General features: G+C 40.9%; 1 protein-coding gene across 2 annotated transcripts; it reads left to right on the plus strand.

Annotated features, from left to right (window-relative positions):
* Positions 1 to 209: 209 nt before the first annotated feature.
* melk (maternal embryonic leucine zipper kinase) lies at positions 210 to 10,188 on the plus strand. Of its 2 annotated transcripts, none has more exons than XM_023269202.3 (18): positions 210 to 346; positions 559 to 679; positions 753 to 838; positions 2,468 to 2,584; positions 2,687 to 2,830; positions 2,947 to 3,015; positions 3,321 to 3,413; positions 3,656 to 3,754; positions 3,913 to 3,981; positions 4,241 to 4,339; positions 4,656 to 4,742; positions 4,898 to 5,029; positions 5,170 to 5,331; positions 6,484 to 6,769; positions 8,271 to 8,367; positions 8,574 to 8,730; positions 9,153 to 9,256; positions 9,345 to 10,188. In XM_023269202.3, exons 2-18 carry the CDS (start codon positions 601 to 603, stop codon positions 9,520 to 9,522), a joined length of 2,058 nt encoding a protein of 685 aa, XP_023124970.2. In that variant the 5' UTR covers positions 210 to 346; positions 559 to 600; the 3' UTR covers positions 9,523 to 10,188. The 2 variants fall into 2 exon arrangements, with proteins under 2 accessions (XP_023124970.2, XP_023124969.2); XM_023269201.2 differs by having other exon boundaries at positions 596 to 679.
* The last annotated feature ends 8,799 nt before the right edge of the window (positions 10,189 to 18,987 follow it).

Below are 18,987 nucleotides of genomic sequence, written 5' to 3' on the forward strand. Positions count from 1 at the left end.
TGCAGTCTTGTATTTAATCCGTATTTGATAAGGGTTATTACGTTTTTTTGTTTGTTTGATTAAACTTCTGTAGAGATGCTGATTAATCTTTAGGATTCAAACATTTTAAACACCCTTGGTAATCCTCATGAAATCAAGTTTCAGCAGTTGTTTTCTGGCTGCAGTTCTGATTTCGACCACCAGGTGGGGAGGAGGCGCACACAGGAAGCAGGAAGTGCAGCCAACGTCGACGAGCGAAATTCAAACTTCTGTAACAAAACATCAGCGCCGGTAGACTTCCCGTCTGCCATATGCTTGTTAACTGACTCCACCTCACCTTCATCCTCTGTTTTCCACACAAATCCAGGTAAATTCGTAATATCGAGCAGCGCTACTCATTTAGCTTTAGCTAACGTTACTTTTATTCCACTGCTAGTAGCTCCAGCTATTAGTTCTTTAACGTTAAGCTAGCTAGCCAGAAACTGTTAGCGACAGGGCACTGAAGTTAATTTTAAACACAAAGAGGGGTTTTACAGTTTAGCTGAGCATATAATAGTGAATTAAGGACGTTTTTTGTAGTACTGCAGGGTGGTTTATCATCGTTGTGCTGGAACAGGTAAGATGCCTGTGGAAAGGACGGAGCAGCGCGGAGCCGAAGAGCTCCACAAATACTATGAAGTCTATGAAACTATCGGCTCAGGTAAGTTCAGTGAGAGTCACGAGTAAAGCTGTGTCCTCTCTGGTTTATAATATGGACCATGTGTGTTTTTCAGGAGGCTTTGCTAAAGTGAAGCTGGGTCGACACATCCTGACAGGAGAGAAGGTTGCCATTAAAATCATGAATAAGAAGGATCTTGGGGTGAGTCAGGAAGTTCATGAAAACCACAGACACACAACAAAAATCATCAAAACCTCAAAATCAAGTGTATACAAGGTGTATAGTCTGCTAAAGATTATAGTGCATTTTAGCCTATAAAATGTCAAAAATGATCATCACATGTTAACACATCCCACAATGAGCCAGCCTAGTTGGACCTAATTGCCATCATTAATAGTATTTGCAGCCTTTATTTTGAGTGTTCAGTCTTTATTAGGATCTTATACAGGCAATATGGTAACATACAAGATTAAAAAAAGCAATCAAAAGCACAGAAAACAAAGGAGATAAAATAATAAATATATACAAGAAATCCATGTACATTGTAATTTTTTGCATTTCAGTCTTAGATGATGGAAGTGACTCTTTAATGGTCTGAATGACTGGAAATAAAATAATATTTCTCACAGTTACTCCTAAGGTCCAGTAATTGACTGTGAGCCTGAAGGCAGGACAGTAAACTTTGGTAACAGAGGGTAAGCACTGATTGAGTTTTAGACACATTAAACAGGCCTCTTTGTTTTTTTCTCCTTTGATTTTTCCCCAGTTTTAAACAACACTGCTTTGTGCTTTCTTACATTTTACATTGAAATTACCAAACCAGCAGATTATTGGTTTTTAACATAGTACTATCAGAATACCATCTACATTTAAGGACTAATGTGTCGAATTTTGTGGTATCTAGCATTAAAATTGCAGATTGAAACCAATCCCTGCCGTTCCTTTCCAAGTGTGCATGAAAATCTACATTGTCCATACTTTAACATAAAAACACAGACAGCCTTCTCTAGAGCCAGTTTGTCCTCTTTGGGCTACTGTAGAAACAGCACATCATGGTGGGCAGATAATGATACCGTAATGAAACTGTAATTATTAATACTATGTTTCTTTTCTGCTCATAGATCCTCCCAAACCCTACGCTATTCCTTTAGAATTTATACATTTTCTAAGACAGCATCACTGCTGTCACTTTTTACAAAGCAACGCTTCTGTAATTATATTATAAATAAATTGTTCTTCCTAAATATATGTAACAACTCACGCACTCCCCCTTCTGGTCCGTTATGTGCTGTGAGCTGGGAGGTCTGAGCTTCTATTGCAAAATTATTAAATCTTTCTTGTTTTAGATACAGTAAGCTACAAATAGGCATCATCACACTATTTTAAAAAATCATAAACAACTGAACTTTGGCAAGCTGCATCATTTTCTAAAAAGAATTCGCAATAGTTTTGTCATAAAATAATGTTTATTTTTATGTTTTCTCAAGTAGTCATTTGAATATAATATGTTTTTTTTGCTAAAATACAGATCTAAATGACATTGAAAGCTGAAAAAATATCAATAAATTAGTGGAACATTCCTAGTGTTTGACAGCACTTACCATTTTCTCGAAACATTTTTAATTTGATAGCTATTGACCTGAAAGTAGTTAATCGGCATGCTTGATCTTTGAGTACAGTTTGGGTACTTCTTGGTCTTCCAAAAGGCAGAACAAACAAAACATGAACATAACAAAATAAATAGTTTTACAGATGGTGCTTCCAGTGAAGTGAACAGAGATGGTTACATGTAAACATAAAGGAAAAGCAAGTTACCATCTCTCTCCCCAGGATGACTTGCCACGTGTGAAGGTGGAGATTGAAGCCATGAAGAATCTGAGTCATCAGCATGTGTGTCGACTGTACCAGGTCATCGAGACGTCCACCCAGATATTCATAGTGCTGGAGGTAAGGACACATATCTCGAGCACGTGTAAATGATTCAGTACGTAAACGTTATGTTCATTTGTTTTGTTTCTTTGCCTGATGTTTTCCTTTCTTTTTCCTCAGTACTGCCCAGGTGGGGAGTTGTTTGATTATATCATAGCAAAGGACCGCCTGTCAGAGGAGGAGACCAGGGTGTTTTTCAGGCAGATTGTGTCTGCAATGGCCTACGTCCACAGCCAAGGATACGCACACAGAGACCTAAAACCGGTAAAAGCAGCCATTATTTGCATTTTTAATAGTAAGAGATGGTACAGCAAAATGTATGCTATGACTGCATATAAATTTAAGATCTAATGCAACATTTATCTCCCTCTTAACTTTAGGAAAATCTATTGATTGACGGAGACCATAACTTGAAGCTGATAGACTTTGGCTTGTGTGCCAAACCTAAGGTATATCACATTTTTTGTCCACTGTTTTTGTATCAGAAATATTTAACCTGTAAGCTATTTGCCTAAATATTTGAAAAGGAAAGGAAGAAATGTAATTAGACATGTAAAATTACTTGCGTCTTTCAGGGTGGATGCAGATCTATTTGTTAGGTCCCACAAACAAAGAAAATTCTAAAAATAAGAACTAACTTCTTACATTGTGGTATAGCAGATAAAAGCTGATATCCAAAGACAAGTGTGTAGATATTGTACTTAATGCTGCATATAATCACACTCTGAATATCATGTGGTTGCCTCCATCCTAGGGAGGTTTGAGTTATGAGCTGATGACGTGTTGTGGGAGCCCTGCGTACGCTGCTCCTGAACTCATCCAGGGAAAAGCATATATTGGTTCAGAGGTAGGAGATGTATGCTTTTTAATATTCACAACTTTTAGAAACATTGGGATTTGATTTCAAGATGATACAACATATTAATTTGGTTTTCAGAAAGCCTAATTGTTTCCAGCCTGTTCCACAAGTCTACTTTTTCATGGTGCCCTGGTCATATTCACTGGTGCACTACTCAGTACAACTGAGCTGTGAAACCCTATCTGTAACTGCTGAAGCTGAATTACTGCTGTGTGATGTGTAACCTCCAGGCAGACGTATGGAGTATGGGAGTGCTGCTGTTCGCTCTGCTCTGTGGGTACCTGCCCTTCGATGACGACAACTGCATGGTTTTGTACAGGAAGATTGCAGTGAGTCCGTTGTTGTGCTTGCAACATTTCTCTGCTCCTACATATTTTGTGGCCACTCCCAACGGCTGTTTTCGTGCATTTATATTCAGATTCACTGCTTGAATATTACAACTGAGGCAAATTCAAAAATGGCAAACTCTTTTGTGTCTTATTTTCAGAGAGGTAAATTTGATAACCCTCGGTGGCTCTCTCCAGGTAGCATCCTCCTTCTCAACCAGATGATGCAGGTATGTGGTTAGTTGTTTTGTTTGCTCTTTTATCTTTAACTACTGCTCACTCTAACTCTTTGTAATTACAGTTATTACACTTCTGTTGTCATAGAAATACAATAGAACTCAATTGTGAGTCAGTCAAGCATGGTTCTGACTTATAATGAGGCTAAAGCCATTTTGACTGATTTCTGATCGTACAACATTATAGCATGTTTTAATGTGGAGTGAGTAGTCGCCTGCATATTGAGTTGTAGTTTCCGTGTTTGTCCTGCAGGTGGACCCCAAGCGTCGTGTGACTGTTAGGCAGCTGCTGGACCATCCCTGGGTGATGAAAGACTACAACAGCCCTGTGGAGTGGTACAGCAGGCAGCCGGTACAGACACCTCCCCAAAAAAGCTTTAAAAAATCCATACATAAGCAGCCAAATAAAGAGAAACACCTCAGTAGCTTCTGCTGTAGATGGGTAATAATCAGCCTGCTCTACTTCAGCATGTTTCTCTTGGTCTCAAACTGGAAATTTGATCCATTTTCTGAGGTTTTCCTCAAGTCAGCTCAGAAATTTTCCTGAAACAATGCCTTAATCCTCAATATCAACATTGCTTGTTGGGAATTGTTGTTTTAGTGTTCACGCATAACATAAGAAGTGTCTCTCTTTGGGTTTTGTGTGAACAGCCTTGTTTCTTTTGTAGCTTGGCCACATAGATGAAGACTGTATCACTGAAATGGCAGTCAACATGAAGCGATCTAGAGAGAGCACCACAGCGCTGGTGAAGAAGGTTTGTGTCTGTCTATATACACATACACTGTTGTGTCAGTTGGCTTTGGTGGTATATAAATATGTACATACATTTAGTTGTCCATTGTTTTGTAAATACAAGATTATACATAATTTCTGTTAGATATGCGGGTAAATGAATCCTTACTCTCACAGTGGCGGTATGACCACACAACAGCCACTTACCTGCTGCTGCTGTCAAAGAAGCAGAGGGGAAAACCTGTCCGCCTGCGCCCCGAACCAGCTGTCTGTGAGGACTGCTGCTCTCCTCTGCACCAGGGACTACAGGTCAGACAGAAAACCACAACTTCGTTGATGCTCTGCTCTTTTAGGGCTACTGACAGCTGGATGTTCTGGCACTGGTTTTGCATACACAACATATGTACCAAGTGTTGTTGTGGATCTTTTTGTCTTGTTTTTTGTTCCAGTCAAGGGAAGTCCTTCACTTCAGCGAGGACGAAGACGCCGTAATTGTGGGTTCTTTGGACTTTTGCTCGGACTACATTGACGATTGTCCGTGGGTTTCAGCCCCACAGCACACACCCCAGCGGGTCAGAGGCCAGCCAGACGGCACCACAAACAAAGACATGGTATGTGGAAGCTGGTTTGATTGTAGGCTTTTCCTTCTGCTGTGTGTGTATGTGTGTGAAGGAGTAGTATCAGAAAAAAGGATGAGTGCATTAAAATATTTCTATTGAGACAAGCTGTCCAAACACATCAGAAATCAATTGTGTTGAGTGACAAACCAGCCATCATGCAGAAGGCAAGGGAGATGAGATGTTGTTTTAAAACACAGATTTTCAGACGGTGTCCCTAGGGCAAAACTGATAGCGTTTCTTTGAGATGTACACGTGAAATGTACCATGAATAGCTGAGAAACAAATTAAAAACAGAGCGACAGAAAGAGAAGTACAATGCCTGGCTTCTCTCTCACCTCCACACAGCGCAAAACAGGTGTAAATGTTCGATCTGTTCTGAGAAGTTACAGCTAATTAGTATCATACGCTAGCTACATCCACATTAATATGTTTTCATTTCAGGCAGCATTATAAAGGGTGTTTTAAAAGGACAACATGGTGGTGTGGATGCAGACTATAGGCGCTTTTCCATTAGCACCTACTCGGCTCGGCTCTACTCGACTCAGTTTAGGTGGTATTCTATTACATTGAGTACCACTTCATCGTGGGTGGAGTCGTCATAGCACAGCGGCCCAGAAGTCCCTTAATGTCATTTGTGTGTGACACAAACACAACAGAACAATGGAGGACATGGAGGTGATGGTATACCTGCTGCTCAGTCTATTTTGTCAGATTCAAAGTAAAAGAAGAGAGTCAGAGAAAGCATCGTCGCTGTTGCTAGTTTTTTGGGTTTTTTTAATGGCAGATTTGGTGTTCGTGAAAGAGTCACTCCCTGTCCAATCAGTGGCCAGCACTCTGTAGACGTCACATTATCGGCTCCACTTAGCTCGCTTGGAACCCTGGCCAAGTAGGTACTAAAATAGTACCTGGTACCAGGTACTACGTCCTGATGGAAAACCTCACAAACCGAGTAGAGTCGAGCCGAGTAGGTGCTAGTGGAAAAGCGCCATATGTGGAGCATTCTCTGTCCAGTGTCTGAAAGGTGTGGAGGGAGAAGGTTTTCAAAACTATTGAAGCATCTGACATGCTGTTCAGACAAACCGTACGACTTGATTCTTGAAGAGAAATGCAATTACACCACTTTATCTCTTTGCATCCCTAAAGAGGCTGCTCTCTCCATCGGTGGAAAAAAGGTCTGCTCACAGTCCCACCCCAGAGAGGAGCAGAAAAACGACACCACACCGCCAAGAGAGGAGGGAGAGAGACCAAGAACGAGCCAGTGAGAACAAGGAGAACACCGCCGTCCAAGAGAAAGACGGTGAAATCTTCGCGTTGCCTCCCCCCCGAACTCCTGTATCCAGTAGAAAGAATGCACGTCCCAACAAGAACGTGTTGACCACACCCAATCAAAATGCTAATGGCACCAAACCCAGTGTGGTCACGCCGAAAGGTAAGAAGGTGGTTACTCAATCAATGGCAGTAATGGAGTTCAGATACTACAAAGCTTCAGGGCATCATACAGTTTATTTGTATGCTGTAATTGTTTGTTATTCCAAACAAGGGCTTGAAGTCCAATCCCCATTAGATTAGATTTGCATTAACTAACTGGCCCCTCTCCACACTCCCCCCTTTCATTTATCTTTCCCTCTCTGTCTGTCTCGTGCAGCTCTCATAATCACAAGTGCCACATCCACATGCCACACATTTGCAAGTAAATTGTCTTCTGGTAATAAACTCATTTATTCGGCCTGTTTTTATCCCAAAGCCACTCATATTTCTATGATTTAGCTGTCATTACGCCTCTGAAAACGGACACACACTTGGATTCACTCCACACACACTTATCACTGTCAACTCAAAGGTGAGGTTATTATCAGGAAGCTAATTCTATTCACTTATCTATAAATGAAGGACACTAATATGAATGGAGAATCATTAAAAAGTCTTAATTATTTGTCGTAGTGACTTCTCTGCTCAGATGTCCAGCCTCATTAGTTTCCTCTATAAATTCGGCCACCAGCCGGCTAACTTGCTGCAGCTGACCTAGTTCATGTAAAATCCCTGGAATCTGGCTCGGCCCTGCTCTCTTCACAGCCTCCTGCTCTGGAAGCTGCAGTGCAGTGCAGACATACTACCTGTGACACACACACACACACACACACACTGTGGTCTGTGTGTGTCTGTCCCTAGGCGTGTGCTGTGACAGGTGTAGCTGTCTCTTTCTTTTGCTCACTGTCCCACGTGGGCTGTAGTGACATGTGTTCTCATGCCGCTAAAGCCTAACTCGCTTTTGTGTGTATGTGTCAGTGTGTATTTTGCCTTTTTTTGTTCACAACTCCAATGTCAAAGCCAGCCAGCACCAACACAGAAGAGCAAGGGGCTGTTACTTAAACAGTTTCACATTTAATCCCATTCCAGGAAGTTTTCTCCTTTGAGCGGCTTTGAGGTTGGAAAAAACACCTTCCTCCATATTGTCTGAACAATATGTTTTTGTGTTTGCGTTATGCAACTCGCCACTTGGGCTATATGTTGGATAAGCAACAATAAGTGAAATATTCAAACACCAAATTATTTTAATTTTGCACCGTTCCATTAAATAGAAACACATTGTCGACATCTTGCATGCCATTTTATACACTAGTATCTGCTCTGAACTTTTCTGTACAGTTGACATATGGGAAACTAAAGACAATTATTGATAAAATAATTATTTTATCTATAAAACATTAGAAAATCAACCACTTTTAAAAAAAAGAGACACTTAGTAATTTTAGCCTCTCACTTTTGACATGGTGGAAAATGACTCAACTGATTAATTAAATAATCATCTGCAGCTCATCTCATTTCCTGTCCCCAGAAAAAGATGAGTTTTGAGTAGAGTTTGTCATAAAGTGGGGATGGTTTGAACAAGTTTACTGTATTAATTGTCTTTTTTGTGTTGTGTGTGGTAGGTGGTGACAGTGCATCCAAGGAACACAATAAGAAGAGAGCAGAAGAAAACAAGGATTCTGCAAACATTGAAATACTGGCCTTCAGTCCAGAGCGAAGGTGAGCAGCCTACAGAATGGATAGAGGCTCTGAGAGGATTCAAAAGTAGAGAAAGCAGCTGAAATGGCTAAATACTAACACAGGAGGGAGTCTAAAGTAGTGAATATGTAAGCATCCTGGGGATGTTAGAGTTGCCTACGACCAACAGACTGAAGCTAGATTTAAAGTTGATGGGATGCTTGAATGAGACCCTGTTTGCTCTGCAGGTCTCGGTCTCTGGACATGGCTGTCACAGGAGACAGCGGAAAGAAGAAGCGAGCAGGAAAGATGTTTGGTTCACTGGAGAGAGGTCTGGATAAGATGATCACCATGCTGACCCCGAGTAAGAGACGAGCCCTGCGTGACGGTCCACGCAAGATTAAGGTACAAGAAATAACAGACCTCATCACAACTTCTGTCAATTGCAAACATGGAGCTGTGAAAATCAATCATTATCATTGCCAGTATCTTAGTAATTCATGGGTTTATTTTTCCTCAATTGAGCAAACTGGTGTTTATAGTACCAACAACAAAAAAAAAACAGAAAAATTAAAACTCCCGACTCCCAGTGTTAGAAATATCAGAGTTCATTTATATGTTTTATTGTCAGAGCAAGTCATTATTAGTCTTTTGAGTAGTTTATTTAGTTAAAGTTATAATTAAAAAGTTATAATTTAGTTATAAGTCAGTTCATTGTTTTGGTCAAAAACATCTTTAAATTGCTTGTTTTGTCTAACCACTGATACACTCCAAGATATTTTCCGCCAATTTAAGTAAAATCACTGAATTTCTGTATCATCCTCTAGGTGCAGTATAACGTGACTCTGACCAGTCAGACCAATCCAGACCAGGTCCTCAACCAGATCCTCTCCATCCTGCCGGAGAAAAACGTCGACTTCACACAGAAAGGGTAAGAAGACATGTTCTCTCACCACCCGCTGACAAGACTGCTCATCTTTTGATCACATTCCTGAGTTGTTCCCTCCTCGTTCATTCAGGTATTCCCTGAAGTGTCGGACCTGGGGTGACTTTGGGAAGGTGACCATGGCGTTTGAGTTGGAGGTTTGCTTGCTTCAGAGGCCGGAAGTTGTCGGCGTTCGTCGCCAGCGACTGAAAGGAGACGCTTGGGTCTACAAACATCTGGTGGAGGACATCCTCTCCACATCCAGTATCTAAATAAGGCATTTCCTTGGCAGTATCACTCCCCGTTCTTAGGTCTGTGGATATTGGCCTTTTTTTGTCAACAACGTACTGACTGATCAGTGAGTATTGCAGGAATCCAAACATAGAAAGGTGTCTTTGCACTTTAATGATCAGTCCTTCATTATTCCTTTGGAATATTTAAACTGTCCTTAGGCCAGTTTACCGTCCTTAGAATGTTACATTAAATTTATGAGCATTACATGTCAGGATTCTGTACAGTGTCTCGTATTTTATGTAGAATAATTTTTTACTTCCCTGTTTCATAATTCTTAAGCTAAGTATAATTGCTGTCAGTCCTCTTCAGAAGAATGTGTGTGTATGAAATGTAACAGAACTATTTACAGCATACCTTCCAGCTGTTTATTACCATATTTATGTCTTGATGTTGTTATTCTCCCCTGTAGGTGCAAAACTTGATTGAATAAAATAAAGAAGCAGAGCATTACTAATTTACCGTTATTGTTCGTTTATGTACATGTGTTTACAGTGCTTCCATCGTTATGTTTTTCATCATGTGTCTGTTTTTATTTCTTATCTGTGTTTTTTTTCCTGGTTTTCAGTGTCTCGTGTCTGTAAGATTTTTATTGACGATGTACAAGAAGCAAAATAAATGATTTCTGTTTAAGGAGACAAATAATAGAGATGAATTTAGTTACTTCTTCACATCAAATGTTCTTTTCTCATTCATTCAGCAGTCGATGGAGCATTGGTGTGTTTTACACTCTGTCACCGTCCTTCTGTTCATCTTCCAGGCTTCGCTTCACTTGGAGATTGATGGTGATAGTTTAGCTTCGTGACAGCGTTTCTGAGCATTTACCTCCAATAAAATGAGTAGTGAAAGGTGTCGTGATGTTTCTCACCTCAGATACTTTGAGATTTTAGGCATATCACTTGTATATTGAACAGATTTGTGGTTTTGATAGCGGAACTTAACTGCAAACAGCAAGAGAGGTGCGTTATTGATGTTTTATGTGACAGCAATGGACATACATGGAATAATGGCAGAGCTGTGGCATATTGAACTAAAGGAATTTGGATGATCTAGTTCCCAACAAGTCCAATGAAGGATAATGAATTAGCTTTGATGCTCAAAATGGTGGATAATCATTGTTATGACTGACTGAATGACTAAATAATGATGATCATTATCTGCAATGTTTGAAGAGTAAATAGTCTGAGATCTAGCTTGAAACTAATGCCGGTACAAGACATGAAATGCTAACAGTCAGTTTCATAATGTACCTTAATAATAAAAAGATATAAATCTCCTCCTTCCCAATTGCAAAACAGTGTGCCATTTAGTGTTGACAGCATTGCAGCAGATCAGCATTTATTTGTGGCAGGCTCTCCTTGGTGTCTCAGCGGGGAGGAGAAGGGTAATGGTGGGTTGAGTTAATGATACGGGGGGTTTAACCTTAATGGAGTGAGAGGGTGGGGGGTGGGATTATCATTTAAGACAGGTGAAGGTTGGAGTTGGAGAAGTAAAAAAACAGAAACCTTATCATTCCAGTGTTGGTAATGTCTCCTGCTGGGCTGAGGTTGAGTGTAGTTTGGACAACAGCTGGACTGCAGCTGCTGTCACCATTATCACATTTATCACTTTCCTCTCTTTTTTAAAGCCTTTTTTGCCATTTGCTCCTCTTTTGGTTCTAAGAAAAATGATCAGTGTGCGCTACATTTACCAAATCAACCTCACCTTTTTACATGTTTTCTAGGACTTATTTATTAATATTTGGCTCTGTGTGGTTGAAATTTTGAGGCTTGATGTTGTTACGTTTGGACAAAGGTGTATGAAAGAACTCTTGTCATTGTCCCTCCACTAAAACAGGTGGCGCTGAAATTCCTGTACCTAATCCGGTGTAGTTCAGTTCAGTCCCTGCTTGTTTGACAGCTAGTACAAGAGAGCCTGTGTGTTGCCCCTTAAACACAAGAGGATTACTTTATCAAAGCTAAAAAACTCTGCAGAATATAGGGCAGCGTGAAAGGAGCAGGAGGGAGCAGTTTGGTAGCAGTGTTGGGTGAGTAGAAAAGCAACTCTTTGGTAAAATATGCAGATACTCTTCAAGATTATAGCAGCTTTGTGTTTCATTGTTTCTCCCTATTGTTTTCAGGTTTGTAGAAGTTTGTAGGAGAAATGAGGCTTTTGCTTGCAATCGCTCTCGTTCTTCTTTTCCTATGTGAGTGGATGGTTCATGAAGAATTATACTGATATAATCCAACAGCTTTGCTTGTTTTCTTTGTGATCTCCTGTCAGTGTAACTGTTTACTGATCATTTTTCAGGGCTTCAGAAGGCTCAGACGTCTACTGGCGACTTACATGGAACTGCTTGTGAGGTAGGTGGATGGAAATAGATGAAGGAAGTCGTTTGGTTCACATGTGCTGCAAGTGCTGTGATAGAAAAATCTGAAGTATTGGAAACACACACTGTCACACACAATTCTGCTGAGGTTTTAAAACCTTTTTCTTCAACATTTAGCAGGTAAAAAACCAACAAAGAGGTGTAGACCAAAAACAGAGCAAAAAGAAAGCTAATATGATGAATGGAAACACTAAAAATCAATAATATTGCTGTTTTGTGCCTCTGGTTGCTGCAACAGATATCAGTTCCTATTTATCGCTGTTATAAATCACCCTTTTACGCCACATTTTTCTCTTTCAGGCAGCATCCATGAGCCAGGCAACAGTCTCTTTCCTCCTATCTCCCATGTCTCTGTACTCCTGGTTGGCCTCCACGCTGCTCAGGTTCGTCCTGTCTGTCCCGGCTCTGGTCCTCAGCTCCGTCTACTCCTCCCTGCTGCTGCTCCTGGCTTTGCCTTGGGGTGTTGCTTCCATAAGCATCTCCGTGCTGCTGACTTGCCTCCATGTCGCCCTGTACCTGCTTCACCTGGCCTTGGTGGTTGGGGTGATGGCCATTTTGACCCAGCACAAGATGGCTGACAGCAATAACTCCAATAAGAAAGAGCCGCACCAGCAGAGGAAACTGGAAGAGCGTCAAACCAAAACCAAACTGAGAATGTTTGGCCGTCGAGTCGTGCAGCAAGGCTGATTTCTGTTGTATCATGATGTTATTGTGTGCTTCTTTAAGTAAAAAAAATATATACCCCACAATTCATTTGGACTTGCTTTTACCTTCGTTTATGTAATGAATGTAAAACTGTAGTTGATTTCTTTCCACAGATTCTGTGTTTAAATTGGCTTTGAGACACTTTATAAGGAAGCGAAGGAAAATAAAAGCGTGAGTCCTCGTGATCTAAATGAGGGTGAAAATATATAGTTTCTGCTTTAACAAACAGCCTGCAGTCGTCCACTTATCTATCTGTCTCATTTTCTCTCTTGTCGTCTTTTAATGTGGCCCCCCAATTATCTGCGGATTGTTGTGCTGTTTGCTTCCCATCTGCAGATGTTATCATTAGACATGTCTGTCAAATGGAGATGAGAGGATAAGAGAAGTGGAGAGAGGAATAAGAGAAAATTTTCTGCATTCATTGCGGTGGCACTTTTAATGTGTGCATGTTTATACAGTGCAGTCCAACAGTGCAGCGCATGCAAACCATATTCCTGAAAAACACTAATAAAGGGAGTTAACAGGGAGAGAAACTACATGTGGTGGAGGCACTGAGCCAAGGCAGCGAATGCTTGCCCAACCAGTAAACAGCATGCGCAGACAAACTGTGGCTCTCTGATCTCATTGAGGCATTAAAATTGCACAAAAAACAACAATTTTATCAAAACTATTAACACTTCAGGCGAAGGGTGTAGCCATAAAAAGTAATGGGTGAACTTTCTGCGCTGTTGGAAGTGTGTGTGAGTGTGTGTGAAAGAGACAGAGAGACAGAGGGGAAATGAGGCTGGATCATAGAGATTTATTACATGGCCGTGGCATCCTAATTAGCATAAAGACTGGACTGGCCCACTCAAGCAGAGAATTAAAAACCTTAATTGTGCTGTCAGCCTTCCTCTCTCTTTCTCACTGTTGACTCTACTTCATTCCACTCGCATTCGTCTCCTCCCCGCTCTCCTCGCCCTCTCCTCTCTGCTTATGAAGTAGCCTGAGTCCATGCTGTTTAATTGTTTGTGATAAATGGGAAGCAGGATGTTTGTAATTGTCTCAGAGATGGGAAAAGGACGACAGAGATCGTCTGGAGGAGGGCGAGGAAGAGGACGGGCAGAGTTGTCCTATTTAGTAAGAGGAGAGCAGGGAGGCCATTTATCAAATGTTTGTTTGAAGCAGGAAAATGAGCTTGGCAGACACAGGCGAGGAACTGTTAGTCGGATTTGATCCCAGGCCAGACTGGAGCTGCAAACTTTTCCAGTATAATGCTGTGTTTACATCACAGAGATGGCAGAGGCCCCCATGTTTAGGACTTGCAAATGCTTCTAATGCAAAGTGTTAGTAGTAAAGCACTAGATCCATTAAATCTATGTTGAATTCCTTGAGTGACAAATAAAAGATGACATTTGGAATCCATGTTTGCTTGATTTTTGGACACTTCTGTGCCAAGTTGGATATATTAGAGCTATAAAAAAGTCCAGCTGTCTGATTCACAACCACATCTTACAACACGAACACTGTTTATCCTGAAGCTGATATGGTAAATCTGAAATGAAATGAACATGGCAGAGATGACGGGGAACGTCAGGGAGTTAGGGAGGAGGCCAGAAGAAATGATAAAGTGTAATCCAGTAGTTTAGATGTCTGTGTAGTAGATTCAGAGTCAGCCAGGTCATGGTAATGCGAAGAGCCTCCGTAGAGGGCAAGTGGACTTCACTTTTTGGTTCTTCAAGAACCAACAAGAGACTGATGGAGAGCTCCAGATTTTATGTTGTCACCCCCACTACCCTTTGTTAATGGCCTATGGAGACTCACATTTTTTTCAACAGTGTGAGAGATATAAGGCCTAATGCAAGTGAAGATCCAAATGTTGTAATAAAGACACACAAAATATCTAAACTAGTGATCCTAAGAGCTTCAGTATAAGACAACTGGTTTTCTCTTTTTAGTTCTTAAAGATGTTTCACCTCTCATCCAACACGTTTTCTTTAGTTCTAACTGATTAATGGGGAATTCCAAATATATATACTGTTGCCCTAAATCACATGGCTGAAGTGTGAGTGATTGTAAAACTGCCAGACTGACTCAAGATGTTAAAGACTGTGAAGTTTTTTAAGTAGAGCTCTCAAGACTGCATTATAAGTACCTGCTAAGTGGTGTCTTGTAATTCTTTGGTCAGTCATGGACAACTAGCCAGGAGATTTGTGACTGACAATATACACCCACTTTATTAGGTACACCTGTTCAAGTGGTCGTTAACACAAATCGCTAATCAGCCAATCACATGGCTACTACTCAATGTATTTAGACATGTAGACGTGGTCAAGAGAACCTTCTGAAGTCCAAACCAAGCACCAGAATGGGGGAAAAGGGGGATTTCAGTGATTGTGAATGTGGCATGGTTGTTGGGGCCAGATGGGCTGGTCTGAGTACTGGGATTTTTTCACACAACCACCTCTAGGGTTTACAGAGAATGGTCCAAAAAGGAGAAAAATTAATTGGAGATGATCGAAAGGCAATAGTAACTCAGATAACCACTGGTTAAAACCAAGGAATGCAGAATAGCATCTCTGAACGCAAAATACAGTCAACCTTAAAGAAGAGAAAACCAATTGACTTCTAATGTATCTTTTAGGATCACTAGTTTAGATGTTTTACGTTTTTAATATAACATTTGGATCTTCACTTGCATTAAGTCTTTTATCTCTCATACCTTCTACAAAGATACAATCAGGACTTTTCAAACGTCTTGTGTTTTTATTTTTCACACAAATTGGCTACCTATATCCTGTTCATGGACATTGCAGGGAGTGATGAGGAAACCTGTTGCACTGACTGACTGCTGCTTCACCAAGTTAACTACCACTCAAATAACAAGACTGATGCATGTGTAGTTGTTGCAGCCCTGAAGAGCAGCAGGAGTGGCCAAATGCACCTGTGGCCACTCTGCAATTACCAGAGAGCTTAAAAGCCAGACTAAACCAATCACTAGTAGTAGTAGTAGTCCAGCTCGGCAGCTTGTGAGCAGTGTGGTGTCTTGCCGCAGTCAGGCATGTGGTGCAATTTGAAGACTTTGGATTGCCTTCATCATTTTTATTAAGAAGGTTGCTTCAAGTTTAATTTATGTGTGCTTTAATTGTAAATAAATAGCTTTTTGTTGCTTGATCAGTCCTCCTATTTCTTTAACACGATTTCCTTAACATCATTTGTTACTCCCCTGATCCCCTAATTTCATGGTGACATGGCAGTACTCATCATCCAGCAAGTCACAGTGCTATAGTTTACTTACAGCCAGGTCAGTCATCAGATGTCTGGAATGAATCACAAGAAAAAGATTAGAAATTTAAAAAAAACTGAGAGTCAAAGGAAAAAGAGCAATCAGAGACGGCTATATTAACAGTTATTAGTACATTTAGTCATATAAAAATGTCACCGAAACTTAATCTATCAGCTCAAGATGGAGGGGGAAGAGTTGGGCTGCTCAAAGTATCAGACTAACAGGATAATGAGCAGGAAGAGGGAGGGAGGAGTGCGTGGAACAAGGAGGGCAGCAGTGAAAGGTTTCCCTGAAGGAGGAGGAGGAGAAGGAGGAGGAGAAGGAGGAGGAAATGTTTTTGCGAGGGTCAGTCCTGTTTGTGCCTCTCTGCTGTCAAAGCCTCTCCTGCAGCAGCAGACGAGGTTAAGACTTGGGAGGCCGGCCTCGCTCACACTGTGTCTCCCTCAGCACTGACAGCTCGCTCAGCCACACACACACACACACACACACACACACACACACACACACGATCACACATACATGCAGACAACAGTACTCCCAACATGCACTGTCTTCAACTTTCCACTTTACCCCAGTCCTCCCACCTCCTTTTTTAATGTATCTGCCCTTCCTCTCCATACCCTCTTTTCCCTTCCTGTCTCTCCCTTTGCTTGAGTTTCTCTCATTGTTTTTTCTCTTTCTATCTTTCTTCTTTTACTTCTCTCTCTCTCTCTCTAATTGGTCTCCGCTAGGTTAGCTTAGACAGGCCTATTCATCATAGCACTATCCTCAGAGACAAACCCTCTGGGAGCAAAGGGGAAGATAGACGGAGTCAGACGGGAGGGCGATAGGGTCTGCCGCTTGTCAACCCACTTCTCTCCTCTTTTTTCCCTCTTTTTCTTCCTCTTCTCCCTCCCTCGTCTCTCTGCTCAGCGCATAGATGTCAGTTTTAGCAGAGGGGGTGAGGGAGTTAAGGAGGGAGGGAGGGAGGGAGGGAGGAGGGAATGTAGACACATTAGTTAGGCTATTAGTTCAACAAGCTGCTTCCATGCCTGTCAATGGTCCGACATCCAAGCACACACACATGTACACACACACACACACACACACACACACACACACACACACACACACACACACACACACACACACACACACACACACACACACACACACACACACACACACACACACACACACACACACACACACACACACACACTGTTCTCACGTCTGACATTTGTTACATGTAGTATCTCAGTGAGAGGGTGATTGTGAGTGATGGACCGAGTGAGGAAAAAAAACTTTACATGGACCTACGTGTCTCGTCATTTCTGGTGTCCGGAACCTTAATGAGTGAGACGCAGCACATGAGCACTCTGTACAAGTCTGGACTTTTTTTTTTTTTTTTACTATCGTCATTGTGTAACTGCGTCTCTGTGATTCTTATGTGTGTGTGTGAAAATGGATGCTGCTGTAAAGGGCAATGAGAAGCATGTAGAGGTTCATTGTGCGAGGTCCAAATGTCTTCTGTGATAAGGTCAAACCAGATTTTTTTTTCCCACTGTGAGTGTGTCAGAGAGTTTCTCTTCATTTGATGAGCCAGCAGTTGGAGGACCATCAGAGAACTGGCTCGCCATTCAGCGACGCTGTGGATTCATTTTTAAAAGATGTGCTTGAGCTCCACAGTGATAAAAAAAAAAACAATTGATTAAAGGTGCATGTGGGAATTGACTGGATATTACAGGTATTTTGGATTGTACAGTGGCACATCCAATGGGGAGCCACCACACATCTGATAGATCAGATTAATTTTCTGATATTCTGCTGTCCAGTTTCAATGAATGCAATTATAGTGTCCAAGCACTGGCTTTATTTGATGGAGGTGCACATATAGACTTCAAAGCGTCAACACGAGCTGAAGTTCATTTTGTTGCCTCCAGCTGTAAGAGTCTCTCCTCTGAGATTATTAAATACCTGCAGCATCAGACAGAGGTGTGTGTAGTGAATGTTGATCACCCAAATAACCAAAGTTTTACCTGTATCTGTATTATTCTATGCACATCATGTAATTATTAACATTTACTGTAAAATAAGAAGCCCAAGTATAAGTATGCAATTCGTTAACACTCATATTCACAAAGTTTTCAACCAACCTCTACAATACCTCGACTGTACCTAATTATACCGAGTAAGCCTAAAATAATTCCTCAAATTCAGCAATTGCTTTTTTGTACCCCTCAAGTTTTTCAGTGGGAAGACTCTATGAAAAATTCCACCATGGGGCTTGTGAGTCCTTTAAATGAATTAGTGTTAGAATTTGAGGTTTTTTAAAGAGTTGCAGGGTGTCAAATAATTTATTCTGTTTATTTTGCAAGGAAAAGAACAAAGAGAATTAAAAGCCGCTCTCTTGTTGGGAAACAACAAGAAGCTGCGTTTGCTAATAGGAATCCAAGATATTCTGAATTTTTACTACTTGGGCCATGGCTAAGGTACGATTAGTCACATTTTTTTCCACTCACCAGATCTCAGTCCAATAGAGCACCTTTAGGATGTGGTGGAACAGCAGATTGGCATCATGGATGTGCAGCCCTCAAATCTGCAACAACTCTGTGATGCTATCAAGTCAGTATGGACTAAAACTTCTGAGAAATGTTTCCAACACTTTGTTGAAAATATGTCACTAAGAATTAAGACAGTTCTGAAGGCAAAAGGGGGTCCAACCTTTTACTCTCAAGGTGTACCTAATAAAGTGGCCAGTGAATGGCAGTGAGAAGTGAAGAAATCATCAAGAATCAAAAAAGAGAAAACCAATTGCCTTCTAATGTATCTTTTAGGATCACTGATTTCGACATTTTGCACGTTTTTATTGGAACATTTGGATCTTCACTTGTCTTTTATCTCTCATACCTTCTACAAAGATACAATCAAGATTTTTCAAGCATCTTGTGTTTTTATTTCCCACATGAATTAGCTTTTTTGTCGAGTTTCAGATTTCTAAAGAGTTGCCGAAAGTATACTATGTTGTAGAAAAGAGAAACCATCATAATCTAGTATATCGTAACATAAGTCATAGTGTGGCATGTTGTAAAAAATGTCATAGTATAATTTGTTGTAAAAACCATCATA

The sequence above is a fragment of the Amphiprion ocellaris genome, chromosome 4 (genome assembly GCF_022539595.1).
Source record: "Amphiprion ocellaris isolate individual 3 ecotype Okinawa chromosome 4, ASM2253959v1, whole genome shotgun sequence".
NCBI classification, from domain to species: Eukaryota; Metazoa; Chordata; class Actinopteri; family Pomacentridae; genus Amphiprion; species Amphiprion ocellaris.